Source organism: Aotus nancymaae, unplaced genomic scaffold, assembly GCF_030222135.1.
Source record: "Aotus nancymaae isolate 86718 unplaced genomic scaffold, 86718_ANA_hifiasm-v0.15.2.pri h1tg000083l, whole genome shotgun sequence".
NCBI lineage: Eukaryota > Metazoa > Chordata > Mammalia > Primates > Aotidae > Aotus > Aotus nancymaae.
The window spans coordinates 4,197,983-4,216,391 of NW_026988498.1; the positions used below are offsets into that span (position 1 = coordinate 4,197,983).

At 39.5% G+C, this 18,409-nt stretch overlaps 1 protein-coding gene and 1 long non-coding RNA gene across 2 annotated transcripts in view; one reads left to right on the top strand and one right to left on the bottom strand.

Moving 5' to 3' along the window:
* Positions 1 to 18,409, top strand: part of TAF3 (TATA-box binding protein associated factor 3) — a 195,756-nt gene that overhangs the window by 150,183 nt on the left and 27,164 nt on the right. The window contains exon 4 of the mRNA XM_012443369.2: positions 6,964 to 7,046. Within this exon, the coding sequence (XP_012298792.1) occupies positions 6,964 to 7,046 (83 nt within the window). The remainder of the gene's footprint in view (positions 1 to 6,963; positions 7,047 to 18,409) is intronic.
* On the bottom strand, positions 1,626 to 10,700 carry LOC105710882 (uncharacterized). Its single transcript, XR_001105905.3, has 3 exons — positions 10,619 to 10,700; positions 2,055 to 2,257; positions 1,626 to 1,822 (listed from the first exon to the last, which is right to left on the bottom strand). It is a non-coding gene; the product is annotated as an uncharacterized LOC105710882 (long non-coding RNA).

Below are 18,409 nucleotides of genomic sequence, written 5' to 3' on the forward strand. Positions count from 1 at the left end.
TCACCAGCCTCTCAACCTCGCAGACCCTCTGCTTCCTTCCTCTGTCTCCTTCCTCCCATTCAGAACTGGGAAGAGACAGCAGCATTTGACAGTTTAACTTACCTCTGCTTAAAAACAGTCGTTTCATGCCGTCTCTAAGACTGTTTTGGTCTCAAAGGCCATCTCTTCTGCCTTCTCTTAGAAAACACTAAATGAAGACTAGTTTATGTCATTTAATTAAGATGAGTAGATGACTCTTAACAGTTCTGAATTTTCTTACAGATATCCAATAGTGTTGATGATCAACCCATGCATAATTGGGAGTTGTTGATGATAGAAAGCCCATAAATCCTAGGAAGGATTCTCAGCATTTTTTATCCTATTGATTGAGGAATTGTTTTATTTGAGTTAACCTTGGCTACTGAATAAACTAACTGGACAGTAAATGATATTAACATCTACCACTTCTTGAGTTCCTACGGGTTCCAGGCCTGGCCAGAATTCAGTGATTTAGCTCTCCCAACAGCTCTGAGGGTTTGGTATTGTGGTTCCTGTTTTACAGTCGAGAAAACTGCACAGAAAGATCAAGAACCTTGCTGCAGCCAGTGAGGGGAGGGCGCCCAGGCCTGCTTTGGTGACCTAAGTGACATATGCGAATGAGAAGGATAGGAATGGTTTGATGTTTGACAGTGAGGGGGCATCAAGATTTTATAAAATGTATGTAAAGTTATCTTAGAGATACCTTAGAGAGCACCTGTTTACCATATTTTAAAGAGCAGGAAAGGGATCTCCTTTACACTTTTATGACTTTAGCAATCAGAATAATTAAAATTTTTAATGTTTCTTTAATCTATCCCCAAGTCCTGTAGGATTCGCTCCCAAATAATCTTTTATTAAATGTAAATGGTTTCTTCTTTAGAGAATGATAAATTGTCTAATTGGTTTGAGCCTTTAATGAAGGGTTTTTATCCTTTTCCCCTTCGGTTTAAGCAATATAGTCTCATTCCAAGTCCTTCCTCTTCAGCTATTATAATTAACTAATGAAATGAAGGATTTTGTTGGTAAATAAAGCAACCCAATAAAGGAGGGGAAATATTTCCTTCCTGTTTCTCAACTGTATGTTCCAAGAGGAAATAAGAAACTTAATGTTTAAATGCGTATATTTAAATGTGTTTTACCCAAGGCCAGCTCCCAGCCTTCATGACTGTACACTCTGAGCATGCCCATGTTCTGTCTCAGTTGTCCACATGGTATAGCCTTGTTATACTTAACCACAACTGCACATCTTCTGACTCTCTGTTTAGTATTTTAAATCGTTATCAGAGTTTACTTAGACTGTGTTTCTAAATGGAAATAATGTAAAGACCTTAATTGCTGAGAGATACAAGATGGTTCCAGCCATAGTTCAGCATCCAGATGTTAGGTGATTTCATTCAGCTTTCATCAGTACTATTTATGAGATTTTATCTAATATATCAGCAGTAGATGGGAATCTGAATTAGCACCTGCTAAATTTGCTGCTACCCTAGCTAGTATACATATATGGTGAGTTTTTTTTAATGAAAGGACTTTAACATTAAAAAAATAAAAAATAAAAAACCTTGGACAGATTATATTGACAAAGCTGCCCATTACCTTTGCAGAAAGTCCCTGTCAAAAGATAAACTTTAAAGCTGGAATGCATGAAAGAGTTCCAAGATATAATTTAAATTTGAACTGATTCTTTATAGATAAGCTTTTTAAAAATCCACCTCTTTGCTTCAAGTCAGGATTTTAAAAATAAATTTCCCCTTTAAATCTCTTGAGCGATTTTCATTTTTTGCAAGGCCGCACTGCTGGTGTCCTGGAAAAATGGAGAGTTAGAGCTTTATCAGTTGGTGCCCTGAGGTATGTGGCAAAGAAGCTAAATCCTTGAAGATTAACAAAAAAAATGCAGCACATGGCAATAAGGGGCTTATATGACTACTAGTATTAGTTCAGGTGAAAGAAGTATTGCTTATACATAAAACTGGACAAATCCACTGACAATGTATTTTTAGTTAGCTACAAAGGAGTCTTATATTGCTGGACTTTACCTCTTTGGTGAATTGGGAAGCTTAGTAATCCACTGTAAATGCTCTTCTGTGTGCCCCAATTCTCAGCATTACTCCAAAGTGCTGTTCTTTTATTTTAACCCTTAAAAGCTCATCTTGGCCCCAGATTTTGGCTTCATGCCATTAAAAGATGGCATTAGTCTTGTCATCTACGTGGTTGAAGTCATCCTTTTGTTTGTTGTTTTCTGGGAAGTACACATGAGAAATTATTTTACGATTGTAGGAAATACTTCTGTTTTTATTTTGGTAAGCACACAGATAAAGTTAATGGAAGCAAAAATCCGGGAAGAAATTTTAATTTAGAAGTTGTACTTTCTGTATCTGTATTATTAGCATCCTCATTAATCTTTTTCTATAATCGCTTGAACTTTCTCAAGTTCAATCTAATTTAACTTGTTTTTAGGAATGAAATAAAAGTATTTAAGTAATTTTTAGATAGGGTTACCTCATATCCTGGTTTGCCTGGGACAGTCCCAGTTATGTGGGATAATCAGTAACTCCCTCTTTTCCTGTCAGAGGCATCTGTGTTTAGATGATACAACCACCATAATTACAGATGAAACTTTGAGCTGAGATATCAGATTGTGAATCATTCATTCATTCAGCCAGTTCACTGAATACCTGTTGCCTTCAGGGCACATTCATACCATTTTAAATCTAACTTATGTGTGTCCACTTTTGTTTACTTAATTTGTACATATTGAATCATTTAGTTTTTTTAATAGTAGGTAATAAATAGATCACGTCTTGATTCCTCTGTTCGGCCAAGCCATTAAGCCATTTTTCGTCAAAAACCCAGCTAGTTTAGTTGAGCGAAGGTGAGGCCAAGGTTAATCTCAATTTCCATATAAACTAGTTAACCTTCCATATAGAATAAAAAAGTTTTATAACTAACCCTAACCATCTCACAAATATGTATCATTTATCTTAAGAGATATTGACAAATAAAGTGAATAGCTCCATGTAAGCCTTCAGCATTACCAGAAAAAGAACTTACAATGTGTGCCAAAGAGTCAAGGAGCAGTATGGTGAACAGGGTATGAGTTTGGTGTCAGGAGACCTGGATTTAGGCTATTTACTTACTAACTTTGTAACTCTGGGCAAAGCACTTACTGTTTCTGAGCTCTTACAAGGGAATAATAACACCATCCACACCTACCCTATACAGTTGTGAAAATAGAGTTGCATAATTTTTTTTTGTATTTTTTGTTATCTCCTCAAGTTAAAGAGTTGGATAATTTAAATAAGACACATTTCACCAAGTGCTATACAAGTATTAAGTTATCATGATTGGGTGTTATGGTAATAGAAATGGGCGAAATACACAATTGAATAGTAGAGCAGAATTTGTTTAAAGGTAGGTCAAACAGCTTTATTTTTAATTAGAGCTTAAACAGTTATTTGAATGCTTATATGCTAGTGTTGTTAGTTGAAAAAATAAGAAATACTACTTCTAATACCTCATCACTGATAAATATGTAACCCTAAAATTTTTAGAGTTGAAGAATATAAGAACTTCATATAATTTTTCATTCTCTGAATCAAAAAGTCTGCATCCAGTCTCAATTGTGCTATTTGTGTGACTTTAGAACAGAAAGGGAAAATGGAAAAGGAAGGAAAAATGGTTGCTACATATATGATCACTTCACCTGTCAAATGAAACCCACACTATCTACCCTACATGTTTGTTTTTTAAAAACCTCAATGAGCACATCTGGAATATAACCAAGAACAATGCCTGGCAAATTATAGGTAGCTTATAAATGTTTGCTTATTTTTGTTATATTTGTTTATTCCACAGATAACACAGAAAGATGAGGAAGTCTTAAATAGTTCATAAAATAAAGACTGGACCATTTGTTTTCAGATTTGTTAGATATAAAACTCTTCGTTAAAAAAAATACTGGATACGGCCAGGCATGGTGGCTCACGCCTGTTATCCGAGCACTTTGGGGAGGCCAAGGCAGGTAGATCATGAGGTTAGGGTTCGAGAACATCCTGGCCAGCCTGGTAAATCCCCGTCTCTTAATACAAATACAGAAAATCAGCCGGGCATCGTGGTGTGAGACTGTAATCCCAGCTACTCAAGAGGCTGAGACAGGAGAATCGCTTAAACCTGGGAGACGGAGGTTGTGGTGAGCTGAGGTCATGCCACTGAATTCCAGCCTGGGCGACAGAGCAAGACTCTGTCTCAAAAAAAATATATATATATGTATATATATACATGACTTGCACACAAACTCTAGTTATGCCTGGGCCTTGCTCCACCCACCACCCATTCCCCTCATGACATGACCCTTGACCCTGGACCATACTGTCTGCAAGACCAGGTAAATGAAGGAGACATCAGCTAAGAGTGAGACTGGCTAGGGGGCGGGAGTGGTTTTGTGGGAAGTTGATAAGATTTGAGTGTGAATACAGGATATTTGTTGGAAATATTTAATAGGCAACTTCATATTTTGGCCTTAGTGTCAATCAGTGCTAATCCAGACAGAGATCTTGAAGACATATTTTAGAGTTACAGTTGAAACCGTGGGCAGAGATGAGATCACTAAGGAAACTAGCATGACAAGGGGAGAGGGCCTAGTAAGGTCAGGTGAAAGCAGACAGCTTTTAAAGGAGAAGGAAGGAGCATGAGAAGACTATAATGGAAAAGCATGCCGGGACATGAGGCAGTTGGCAAGGGTTAAGGAATGAAGAAGTGAGAAAACAGACAATGAAGTTAACATCGAAACGCGTGAGAAGTTGCTAGCTAGAGGTTGAAGAGAAGGTAAGAAAATGTTGAAGGTAGAGTGGAGCACATTTAAGAGTGAGATGAAAATAATTAGTGGAACAGAGAGACTGAAGATACTGTAAATAAATAAGCAGAGATGGAGCAAGCTTCTTTAGAAGACAGCAGGAGACAGATGCTAGTGTAATCGTGGGCGCAGAGAAGTGTGTGGGGAATTGAAGGACCTCCTTCAATACTGGTGGCCTTAGTGTTTCCTGTGGAGCTGGATGCGTGGAAGGGGAAAGGAGGTTATGGGAAGGGTCATGACAGTGGTAAAGGTCGAAATCATTGCTTCATAGTCATGCTTTACACGTATCTTAAGATTTCTAGTGTCAGATGCTGAGACAGGCACTAGAAGACAGCAGTAAACAAAACATGCATGGTCTCTGCCCTTAGCTGGGTTAGCTGGTAAACAGCTAGTATGGGAGGCATAGATGAAGTTGGATTCTTAGAAGTTTCCTTTGGTATCACTCAGTGCTCTGGGGGATAGTTTTAGGTTGTTCCTGGATGTATGGTGGAATAAGTAAGAGGCAAGAGAGTTGGGGCAAGGGAAGCTGATAATTCAACAGATGCCTACTGGGCGTCTCCCGCATGCCAGGCCCTGTGCAAGAGCATGGTTGAAGCAGTAGATTTTGATAGGCTGGAGGATTTAAAAAACAACTCTAGGAAGAGACATGTAAATACATATGATAAAATAACAAGATTTGATATACGTGTACTATGTTAACTTTACAATGTGTTGCATTGTAGGAAGAGACATGTAAATACATATGATAAAATAACAAGATTTGATATACGTGTACTATATTAACTTTACAATGTGTTGCTCATTATTTTCTATATTCATTCCCCTTTAGAACCACTACACGGTTCTATTATGATTTAATTCTCGAGCTGGAAATACATAAATTAATGGTTTGCAACCATTAGTGACTAACAGTGAACTACTGGCAAGTGCTTGGGACAGTTCCTTACAGCAAAGAACCATCCCCCAAAAAATATCAATCCTAGGCCACCCCCCACTGAAAAACTCTGAGCTAGACAGTCATTTGGAAATGCAGAGCTTTTGTTTAGTTTGTTAGTTCAAAATGTGGATTATATGATCTGCAAATTAAAAAAACTGAAGAGACCCTTTAACATCAGACTTAGTTTCTGTGTTCTCTTCTGACTAATAGGTCAGATATTTGTGAGGTCTTCACCTTATTTAGTAGTCATTGCCTTCACCACAAATCATTTCCAAAAGAAAGTGTGTGTGTGTGTGTGTGTGTGTGTGTGTGTGTGTTTTGTTTTGATACAGAGTTTTGCTCTGTCACCCAGGCTGGTGTGCAGTGGTGCAGTCTTGGCTCACTGCAACCTCTACCTCCCGAGTTCAAGCGATTCTCCTGCCTCAGCCTCCCGAGTAGCTGGGATTACAGGCTCATGCCACTGTATTGGGCTAACTTTTGTATTTTTAGTAGAGATGGGGTTTCACCATGTTGGCCAGACTGGTTTCAAACTCCTGACCTTGTGATCTGCCTGCCTTGGCCTCCCAAAGTGTGGGATTGCAGGAGTAAGCCACTGCGCCTGTCCTGATTTTGTTTTCTTTTAAAGCACTTCAGATTGTATTACCTCTAGCCAAAAATACAACAGTTTAATGCTACAGTTACAACTAGTAATTCAGCTTTCTCATTTGACAATGCAGACTTAAGATGAGTTTAATGTTTGTCAAGTAACATAAACGGATGCTTTTATCTTACAGAGAAGACATCATTGCAGTTTTTTTCTGTTTATTAAGTCTGGTAATTATTTAAATTCTCCACCAAAAATGATCTAGATAATAATTTTTGTTTAAAAATTCTAAAAATACAATTAAATCCAAAAATTAACCCAAACGTATAGAAATAACTACCGTATTTACATAATGTGATTAAAGTTTGTAGCTTTCTCACGATGCCAGGTAGCCTTCAGTTGTTGAAAAACAAAAACACAGAATGGCCTGGATTGTCTTCACGTCTAGGATTTTAGCCATATTTAAGGCTTCAACTTTTTACTGAGTTTGTGGGAGCGGGAGAGTAGGAGGAGTGGTAGGAGGTACTTTTGTTGGAAAAACCATATTGAACTGTCACGTGCTAACTTCCACAGATAAAAGTGGAACCAGTCGCTCTGGCCCCGAGTCCGGTTATCCCCAGATTAACTCTCCGAGTCGGTGCTGGCCAAGACAAGATGTAAGTATAAACGTTTTGAATCAGAGTGAAACAAATGAAACTTAACCTTCTCTACCCTTTCCTAATGGACTTAGAACTCCACAAGTTTCTCCCAGGTATGAACGTGGAGGGTCAAGCTTTGTTTTTACAACTCTTCGTTTTCAAGTTTTTATTGGTTTCTTCCACAGAGTAAATGCTTTTCACTTTATTTAACATAGAGGATTGTTTTTTCTTGTTCTTTTTCTCTTTTTTAAAGACTAGTGCCTGACATTATTTCTGGATAGTGTTTAAGGTCCCAGTTTTTCTGAAAAATAAGAAACTGTACTGAGTGGACTCACTGCCACATTACACCCAGGTGGATGCAGTGTTACACTTTCTCAAGTACATAGTATCTATCACCATGACGAAGAACAAACATTCTCTTTTTGCTCAGATGGCACATGGTTTTATTCTGTACCTGTAAAACAAAGATACGCCAAAGGCTTGGAGAGACACTATATAATAGTCACAACTGATGTCTTAGTTCACTCCCTTAGAGAGCACTAGAAATGTAAACCCCATGTTTTCTGTTTGTCTTAATTTTCATGGAATCATCGTATCAACCCACTGGTCTTTATGTTTAATCTGTTGGATATTTTTCTTTTATTTATTTTTTTTGGGGAAGCATTAAGGCCTACAGTGGTCTTACCTGATCCTGTTAAGGTAATGAAACATTGGTTTTTTGTTTGTTTGTTTGTAACTCACATTGAAAATCATTCTCCTTGTTCCAAAAGCATGTTATGCATCATTTAAATAAAATACACGACATAAAAATACTACAACCTTATTTTTTCCCATTAAGCCTGAAAATGCAGTTTGCATTGCAATCAGATACTGTGTTGAAAATAGGCTTACAAGGCATTCCATTTACATTCAATTTTTAGCCATAAAAGTGAGAGTAGGAGGCATGAATTTATTTAGTAGATAGAGGACAGAAAATTTGCTTTGTATTCTCAGTGGTTCATTTCATCTTGAAAGTTACATGTATCAATACTGTTGCTTCTATCAATTCCATGTGTAGTGCAAAGAAAAAGTTCAGCATGATTCTAAGGAATGTGAGCAGAGAGGCAACTTCTTTTCCAGGAGAGTGTTTACGCCTCTGAAAATTTAAAGGAGAAAATCCAGATGGCTCCTGTTTTTCTCACCTAGATTTTTTAGATAATTTCCACAGTACTCTTTTTGGTTGTGCCAGTAGAGACCTAGGAAATCTAACAAAAATACTGTGGATTCAGTGCTTTTTCAACCAGATACCTGGGATACCTAGTACCCCTATCTTTCCGACAGAAGTGTGAATAATGTCCTCATCCCTTAAACAGTGTAGCTCAGAGAAGACCCAACCAAAGTAACTCTTCCATCTCCATGCACATTCTGCATTTGGTCTCATTTCTCTAAGAGGAAGATGTTGTTACCCATCATTCAACAAGTATTTTTCTCCTGCAGTTCATAGTTATTCCCATTTCTCAGTAGCTCACCATTACTTAATCTTGACGCCCACACAGAAGTTTGGCCTGCTCACTAAGGTTTGTTAAAAGGCACTGAAAGGCCAGCTGTGGTGGGCCATGCTGGTAGTCCCAGTTACTTGGGAGGCTGAGGCAGGAAGATCACTTGAGCCCAGGAGTTCAAGGCTACAGTGAGCTGTGATCATTCCACTGCATTCCAGCCTGGGCAACAGAGCAAGACCCTATCTCTAAAAATAAAAAATAAAAGGCACTGATAGTTATATTCAACTCACCTACCCTTAAGCATCTTTTAGGCATTCTGTTGACTATTTATTCTACCTTCCCCTCTCAATAAAGCACTCACACACCTGAGATAGTGAAAGATGTGAGAAATAAATCTCATTTGTCTGGAACAAAATGTCCAGTATCAGAGAAATTATAATACCCAGGTATTCTAGACAAATTGCCCTTGAAAGCATATTATGTATCATGTAAACTTTCAGATATGTAGGTAATGACCCCCATTTGACCAAAGGGAGATGCAGGAAAATCCTTATAATGAACGAAGAGATAAATGAAGTGAAATAGATTACATTTTAAATTAAAATAGAGCGAGAAAGAAAGAGGACTAAGTCACATAGTAATAGAATTTTATGTAGAGACTTATTCAGTAAAGTGCTTTTTGTGGGGCGGGGTGGTGGGAGAAAGGTTCTAAATTAGAGGTCAGCAAATGATGGCCCATGGGCCAAATCCAGGCCACTGCCTGTTTTCTGTGACCTGCAAGCTAAGAATGTGTTTTATATTTCTTAGTGGCTGAAAGAAATTAAAAGAAGAATGTATTATGACACATGAAAATTATATAACATTTCAAATTTCAGTGATCTTCCGTGTTTGTAGGATGATACTTGGCTTAGTCCACAGTGATAATGGAGAAGGAGGTGACAGATGCCTGTGGTTACCGAATTTGCACACACCTGGGGCGGGGGAATAATACTCTTTTGAAGTGAAATTAATGAGCAGACTGGGATTCAAAAGGGGGAGTTTGAATAGTCCAGAGGTGTATTTATTGCTGAAGAACAGGCAGACTCATCTTCTGAAATTAGGAGAAATGAAAAAGCTTTACAGGGTTCAAATTATACCCGTTGGAAGATATTTAAGACAATATTTAGTCTGAGTCTTAAATAAAGCAGTTGTGTCTTCTGCCCTTGATCCAGAAAAGTACTTTGAACTTGGATTGTTTCCTCTGTTCTCATTATTATTCCTTGAAGCAAGACAGGAATAACTTGTTTTACTCTTGATTTCACATTCCTGGAAACTGTATTCTAAAGGAGTCTATGGTGAGTCCAGGACGTCCTCCTGATAGTGTTAAAATTCAAGATGGCTTTCCAAGGACTCAGATTCCTTTAACAGGTGTTCCACTAGTGGGTGTCCAGGGTTCCCCATAGTCTATGTTGAAGACAAAACCAAAACCTTAACCCTGAAATTACAGTCTCAACACCTAGAAACAACATATTTAGATGAATTGCTGAAAGATTTGGTCCAGCCTAAATTGCCTTGATGCTGGGATAGCAAGTAAGTTTCAGCTTGCCCCTGGAATTCTGTTGACAGGATCCTGAGGTCCCACCTGGACTTCAGGCAGGGGGCAAGGTAAGTGCAACGGCCACCATGGAGGGCAGAGCAGGCAGCAAAGGGGGCACCAGGTTATTTGTCCTCCCCGTCTTATTCTGTATTCAGTTTGGTCATTTTGAGCAAGTGTAGGTAGAGTTGGCTAACTTACGGCATTCATCCTTTTACTCACTTCTGTCAAGACAATAGGAGCAAGGTAATGTGATGGATTTTAGGGACAGGGACTGTTCGGATGGAATTGTCAAGAAACACTTGGCAGAATAGGACCTGCACCTCTTCTAAAAAGCTCAAATTCAGTTTCACCTTTGTGAAAAGAGGTGAAACATTGATAAAGTATTAAGAAAAAATATAAATTTGCATAAAGATTTTGCGGTGAATGCAGGGTAGAGGAATAAGCGTTCTTCCCCTCAAATTCCTCAAATGTCTCTCTTGCTGCTGTCTTCCCCCAAGGACTAAAGAAGAAACCTCCACCCTCTTCCATGTACTCACCCGCCCTTGCCCGCAGGCAAGGGGTCCCCCTTCCCAGGTCCGTTGTGAGCAACGTCTCCTCCTGCTCTCAGAGCACTCCTGCCTTTATCAGCAAGCACCAGAGACGGGGTGACTGGTTGGGCCCCTCCAGACATCCCATCAAGCTTGGTCATGTTTTCTCTAATTAATATCTCATAATATATTTTATCAGGTGATACAGGAACATTTGAGATGACTTTTGGAGAACAATATTGTTACCAATGGTAATTCTAAATTCCCTTTGAGAGTTCACAGTAGGTATTCTGTTTAACAAATATAACTCCTTTTTCAAAATATGCAAATTATGTCAAGATATTTTTCAGGAACCACTTTATCTCTGGCATTAGAGTTTTCTTTCTGCTGACATTTTGCTTTCCAGTGGCAAGTGGATTGATTTCTTACAATTCAGTAACTTCATCATTCATCAGTCCTCATCCTAATGGAAGTGCTGAAAATGTGATGTTTTTAATAGTTGTAATGTAATTTTTTCTACGTACAATGAAAATGAAAGCTAAAGCTTTGTTTGTTAATCTTTAAAAACAATATTAATAGGGACTTGTCTTTGAGTGATCTAAACTTTTCCAATTAATGCTTTCTGACAATAGAAGTAGAGAATAATCATGGCCAGTCACAAAAATAATCATTTAAAATATTTTTAAGGAAAATAAGCATTTATATTTTAAAATATATCCAGATTTAGCCAAATGACATTCAACAGAGTGAAACTTGTAGTGGTATTTTAGTTAAAAATTCCTTAGAGAAATAGTATCAAATGGTTTTTATCCTACTTCCTGAATTTTCCTTTGTATACTTGAGGTTTTTATTCATACATAATCGTTTTCCAGTCTAAACAAATTTAGTGGAAAGTAAAGAGTATATATAGTACAGTCGGAAATAGAAATAGATCTTCTTCCCTAAGATCAAGGGAAGAAAAATGAGCAAATGATTGTATGTCAAATATGATCATGCCTTCCTAGCAGTAAGGACAAAAAGTGAAATACATTTTTAAAATTAATTTTATTATTTTTATTAATTTTTTTATTTTTTATTTTTGAGACAGAGCCTCCCTCACCCTGTTGCCCAGGCTGCGCAGTGGTACAATCTCAGCTCACTGCAACCTCCACATCCCAGGTTCAAGTGATTCTCCTGCCTCAGTCTCCTGTGTAGCTGGAATTATAGGCATGCACTACCACACCCGGCTAATTTTTTGTATTTTTAGTAGAGATGGGCTTTCACCATGTTGCCCAGACTGCTCTCAAACTCCTAGCCTCGGGTGATCTGCTTGCTTCAGCCTCCCAAAATGCTGGGATTACAGGCATGAGCTATCATGCTCAGCTGAAATACATTTTTTTTTAAAAGGAAGGTGTCTCAGTTTCTCAGGAGAGACAGGTTTTCAAGGCACTAAATTTAAAAATTAACTTCCATGTTGGAGCAGATGACAAGGACAGTGTCTTCCACAGCAGTTTTTATAGGTGACCCAAAGGCATTTTTTGTTGACTTTCCCACACTTCCAAGAGGGAAGCCTGAAAGAACAGCTCAGTGCTGACAGCTCTTAAGCACCTCTTCATCTGTAGTGGAAACACTCGTATTTCCTTTTCAGTACTGTGTTAATCCAGACTCTTGATGGCAAGTAACAGAAACCCAAATCAAACCAGCTTAGACAGAAAAACAGTAGGGGTGCATGTGACTTCAGTGGGGCCGCCTGCAGGCTCACTGAGTATCCTAGGGCTCTGCCCGCTCTCCTCATCTGGCGTCCGTGGGGGCAGAGGTGGTCCCGGCCACTTAGACTGATGTGGTTCTTGGTGCTCACAGTCCCTGGTGAAGCCCCACTTCCCGGGCCTCCGGTATCAGTCCCCATGAAGGACTTAGCTTCACCAGCCCCCGTGGTAGGGAGGCTGCCCTGAAGGGGAAGTGGTAGGTTCCAGAAGGAAAGGAGGGCTCACACCAGAATAAGGGGTGAGAGGCAGGCAAAGGCAATGGATATATTTTATTTTAGTTAGAAAAAGGCAGTCAGTTTTGCATTTTTATAAAAATGTGCTGGGGAGGCAAGGCAAAGAGCCTAGTTGGTGTACAAAAGGATACTTTAGATGTAAAGTTTGGGAACATTCCAGAACGTCATCCTGCCAGGCTTGGAAGGCCTTTTGCTTTTCTGTTTTTAATGTTTCCCTCCTAATAAAACTGTCTGCTTTTGATTTTTAAAAAAATACACACACAAAAAAAGATTAAAGAATGTTGGTAGTTTTATTTTTCCCTGGTTAACTTGCTACTGAAACCGAAACATTTATAGGTATTTTGCCTACATTAAAAGCTAAACATCATAAGCTGGACGTGGTGGCATGCACCTGTACTCCCAACTACATGGGAGGCTGAGGTGGGAGGATTGCTTGAGCCCAGGAGTTCAGTGAGCTGTCGTTGTGCCGCTGCACTCCAGCCTGGGGGACAGAGTGAGACCCTGTCTTAAATAAATAAATAGCAAAATAACAATGACAAAAAAAGAATTTTAAGTATGATTGTGGTAAAGTTCACAAGGGACATTAACATTTTCAAATGACTGTATTTAAAATTTTCAAATGGCCTATTTTTAATGCTAGGGAAAGACACTAAGATTACCAGTTAAATTTCCTAGACGCTGAACCACTGCTGCAAAGGTTGTGGGTTTTATACGTCATTCTTGCTACCTTACTGCACTTACAAATTCAGCAGTCCCTAACCCATAGATCTCAGTTATCATTCCAAGCCACATCCAAGAGGAAGCAGTTAAAGGGGTCTTATTCAGGTCTCTCCTCCCTTTTCTGATTTTTCCAGAAAAGGGCTTTTTGACTTCCTTGTATTACTCTCTTATTTTTACTGCCTAGAATAATGACAAAGTCTCTAAATTTATCTTTTACCCCGGCACGATACTGTTTATTCATTAACACCAAAGATGCAATAGGTTTACTAGAAAAAAATAGTAAACTGTCAGAAGAACTGGCCTTAGGTTTTCAGAAATACTTTCACTACACAGTAAAACAAGTGGAGAGATTGTAATCAAAGCATTTCCATCTTACTTGTAAACAATTACAGCAGTTCTTACATAGATGCCACATTAGAAGACTCAGGAAAATTTACTGGATTCCATTCTAATGCAATTAGAGCTAATTTTGTTCTTTAAATGAATAAAAGGTCAGCTAGTAAATCTAGCTTATCTTGAGTCCAGACTTCAATAAATTGTTTTATTTAATTTGTTGTAAAAGATCTTATCCTTAATGGGTCCAGGTCTTATTAGTTCACTTAGGTTTTAAAATATTTATGACCACCTTTTTAGATATGATTTGAATGATAGTTGGAAACTTTCTCTCTGCAGTGTTATCAAGGTCCACGATCACTAATTGAGTGAATATAGGAAGGTACTTAAGATTCATTATCTAGAAAAAGCTGATGTGAACTTCCAGAATTTAAATGTTCCTTAACCTGTGACAGGCAGAGATAATTTAGCTATATCATGGAAACCTTTTGGATAGTATCCGATTATAATTTCTCCTAAAGATCAAAATACTCACACTTCTGGCATTTTAAAAAAAAGAATATGTTCCTCCAGATGGAAACACTTAGGTACTCTTATTACCAACAACATGGAACATTTCAATCCTTTGCTTTCTGTTACTTCCTGTTATGTTATGGGCCTATACTATACTCAGATACTTACATAAAGAATGCACTGCATGGCGCAAGCTTCCTTCTCTTCTCCCACACCTGCCTGTGTAGCTTACAGAGTGGATATCCATGTCACTGCAGGACTGCTGTCATTTAGAATATGTGCAGCCTTTTTTAATGTGGTGGCCACAAGTCTCAGCACATGGAACTGCCTTGCCACATTACCCTGGCTGATTGGACTTGCCTTTTGGGTTCCAAACCCATCGTATCCCCATGGCTTGTCATCCAGGCTCTAGGAAAGAGCATGTGTCTAAGGTCAGCCCTCCTCAGCTGCTACCTCCATTCCTACCTTTCCTGCCCCCGCTGGAAGTTCATTCCCTCTGTTAGCTCCTCTCCTCTGTCTTCCTCTTTTTTCTCATTTTTGTCCAGCCGTTCCTTCTCCCACCCTAACCCTCCTCACCTTCATCAGCCTTCCGCCATAGGAGAAGGCAGCTAAGTAATGTCTGCTTTTCATTCTGCTTCTCAAAATGTATTCTTTAGTTGTACTTTCTTCCAATTGTCCACTCCTAAATCCTCTGCTTTCTGGTTTCTGCCCCAGAAACTTTTCTGCAGCTTCTCATTAAGACCATTAGATGCTTCTCAATTCCCGGATCCAGAGTACATGCGGCAGCTCTTACTGTACAAACCCCCTTTGCTGTTTGGACACTGTCCCCTAAGCCCTTTCAGAAACTTTCTGTTCCTTTGATTGTCATGTTACTAGGCCAGACTCAGTCTTTCATTCTCTCTTTTTGTGTTTTGTTGTTGTTGTTGTTGTTGTTGTTTGAGACCGAGTCTCGCTCTGTCGCCCAGGCTGGAGTGCAATGGTGCAATCATGGCTCACTGCAGCCTCCACCTCCCAGGTTTAAACGATTCTCCTGCCTTGGCCTCCCGAGTAGCTGGGGCTACAGGCATCCGCCACCACGCCCGGCTAATTTTTGTATTTTTAGTAGAGACAGGGTTTCACCTTGTTGGCCAGACTGGTCTTGAACTCCTGACCTCAGGTGATCCACCCGCCTTGGCCCCGTAAAGTGCTGGGATTACAGGCGTGAGCCCCCACACCCTGCCTCTCACTCCCTCTTATCATTAATTCCTTTTGTTTTTCTTTTATGGACTTCTTTTTCTTTCCCTTCTTTTCTTCCTGCCCTTGGTACGTTAACTCTGCTTCTTCTTTGTAAATGTTCTCATTTTCTCTTTAGGTTTGTTATGCAATGATGATTGCCATTTCTTTCTTTTTTTTTTTTTTTTGAGGCGGAGTTTCGCTCTTGTTACCCAGGCTGGAGTGCAATGGCGCGATCTCGGCTCACCGCAACCTCCGCCTCCTGGGTTCAGGCAATTCTCCTGCCTCAGCCTCCTGAGTAGCTGGGATTACAGGCACGCGCCACCATGCCCAGCTAATTTTTTGTATTTTTAGTAGAGACGGGTTTTCACCATGTTGACCAGGATGGTCTCGATCTCTTGACCTCGTGATCCACTCGCCTCGGCCTCCCAAAGTGCTGGGATTACAGGCATGAGCCACCACGCCCGGCCCCCGCCATTTCTTTATTACCAGCTCAGATTTCTCCCCCAAGATTCAGACTAATCTGCCCAGTTACTAGAAAGTTCTGCCTGGGTGAACCAGTAGCACCTCAAAAATAGCATTTCCAAAATTGAACCCAGCATTATTTCCCCCAGTGTGGTTCTTCTCCTTATGTTTCCTTTATGTTGATGATGAGACCGGTGCCTCCATTTTCAAGCCATTTTGAGCATTAGGGTAACTTGAATGAAGGCAAAAACTATCTGATTTAATAGAATTGGGAGATTTTCATTATATCATAGTACCAGACTGGATGTTCTGAAAACAAAGATAAATGTCTTCTTAGCTCCAGAAGTTTCCCAAACTGAACAAAACCAAGGGAAGAGAAAGGCCTTGTCCTAGAAGTCTCCTTTGATACTCACTTGAACTCTCAGCATCTTGTAACTTCCACTCAACATCAAGCTTGGCTCTCTCCTCGTCTAGACACAAATGGTCAGATCAGTAGTAGCCGATGAGAGGAAGAAGTCTGTATCCTTATTCACAAGAGATCCGTAACTCACCACAAGCAAAGATACCTTCAGCTAAGAAATGGGAAAAAAGGATATGTAGCTAGGATTTTAATAAATGAAGATTACATAAGAAGATCTGAGAAACAGACACCTAAACCTCTGATCAGGACGTAATAGGCCTTCACAGAACAGATTAACTGCTTCAAAATATGTAACCTAGAAAGCAAAAGTTTCCCGCTAATCTCGCCCTTCCCTTAGTTAATCGCTGCTGACTGTCCCATGGGTATTTCAGCAATTTTTATAAAAACAAATCAGAGGCTGGATGTGGTGACTCACGCCTATAATCCTAGGACATTGGAAGGCCAAGGCAGACTGATCACTTGAGCCCAGGAGTTCAAGACCAGCCTGGACAACATGGCGAGACCCTGTCTCTACAAAAAATAGAAAAATTAGCCTGGCATGGTGGCATGCACCTTTAGTCCCAAGTACTCAGGAGGCTGAGGTGGGAGGATCACTTGAGCCCAGGAAGTCAAGGCTACAGTTGAGTCATGATCATGCCACTGCGTGACAGATAGAGAAACAACATCTTCATGTATAGATTTTTGTTTTTTCTTTTCTTTTTTTTTTTAAGGACGAGGTTTCACCATGTTGGTCAGGCTGGTCTTGAACTCCTGACCTCAGGTGATCCGCCTGCCTTGGCCTCCAAAGTGCTTGGACACCCGGCCAGATTTTTGCTTTTTCAGATGTTACTAGGTCAAAGAATGTAAACATTTAAAATGTTTAAGAGATTATTATGCCAGATTATCTTCTGAAAGGCTGTACTAATTAAAATTTCCACCAGCAGTACATGAGAATGAAATGACCGTATATTTAAGAAGAATTAGTGAAATCTGATGGTTCTAAAATTGTACAAGACTCTAGGCAACTACTAGTGATTTTACATGAAAAGCTAGATCTATTATTCTCCCTCATGGGAGAGAGTTCATTTTATAGAAATCCTTTCTTCTTTGGGGGAAGCTGTCGGTTGAGGAATAGTTAACATATTGATTCAGGCAATTCCCGGGTCTCTTCTGAAATCTATAGGTCTTTGGTGCTGGCTCCGTTTCTGGTGAGTTTTTCTTCGTTAAGTATTATGTTTACTCATTTAAACATAATACTGCAGATAATTGCTTCCTCTGTGACAGTGTTTATGCTTTGGAGTACATGTGTGAAATTCATCTGTGAAGGAAACTGGGAAATATTATGAATTCATTCATGTTTATAAGTAACTGATGTTTAAAAACAGTTTTTAAGGCCAATATATTTGATGTTGTTGCTGCTATTAAATCAGGGTTCTCAGGGCTGAGTGTGGTGGCTTATGCCTATAATCCCAGCACTGTGGGAGGATCACTTGAGGCCAGGTGTTTGAGACTAGTTTGGACAACATAGCAAGACCGTGTCTCCACAAAATATTGAGTTACCTAGGGCTGGGCACAGTGGCTTGCGCCTGTAATCCCAGCACTTTGGGAGGCCAAGGCAAGCAGACCAGTTGAGACCAGCCTGGCCAACATGGTGAAACCCCTTCTCTACTAAAAATACAAAAATTAGCCTGGTGTGGTGGTTTCGTACCTGTAATCCCAGCTACTCAGGAGGTTGAGGCAGTAGAATCGCTTGAACCCAAGAGGTGGAGGTTGTAGTGAACCAAGATCACAGCACTGCACTTCAGACCTGGTTGCCAGAGCGAGACCCTGTCTCAAAAAACAAAAGAAACAAAAAAGCCAGGCATGATGGTGTGCACTTGTAGTCCCAGCCATTTGGAAGGCTGAGGCAGAAGGATCACTTGAGCCCAGGAGTTTGAGGCTATAGTGAGCTGTGATCCCACTGCACTCCAGCCTGGACAACAGTGAGACTCTGTCTCTCAAAAAAAAAAAAAAAAAAAATCAAGATTATCAAGTAGGAATTTTTTTTATAGTACTCCTCTTTTTTGGTAATAAGTATTGTAAATCCCTGTATAAAATGATACATTGTTTCTATTTTGCACTTAAAAGTTTATTTTTATATAAATACAGTAAAAATTTTGTCTGTTAAAAAAATACGTGA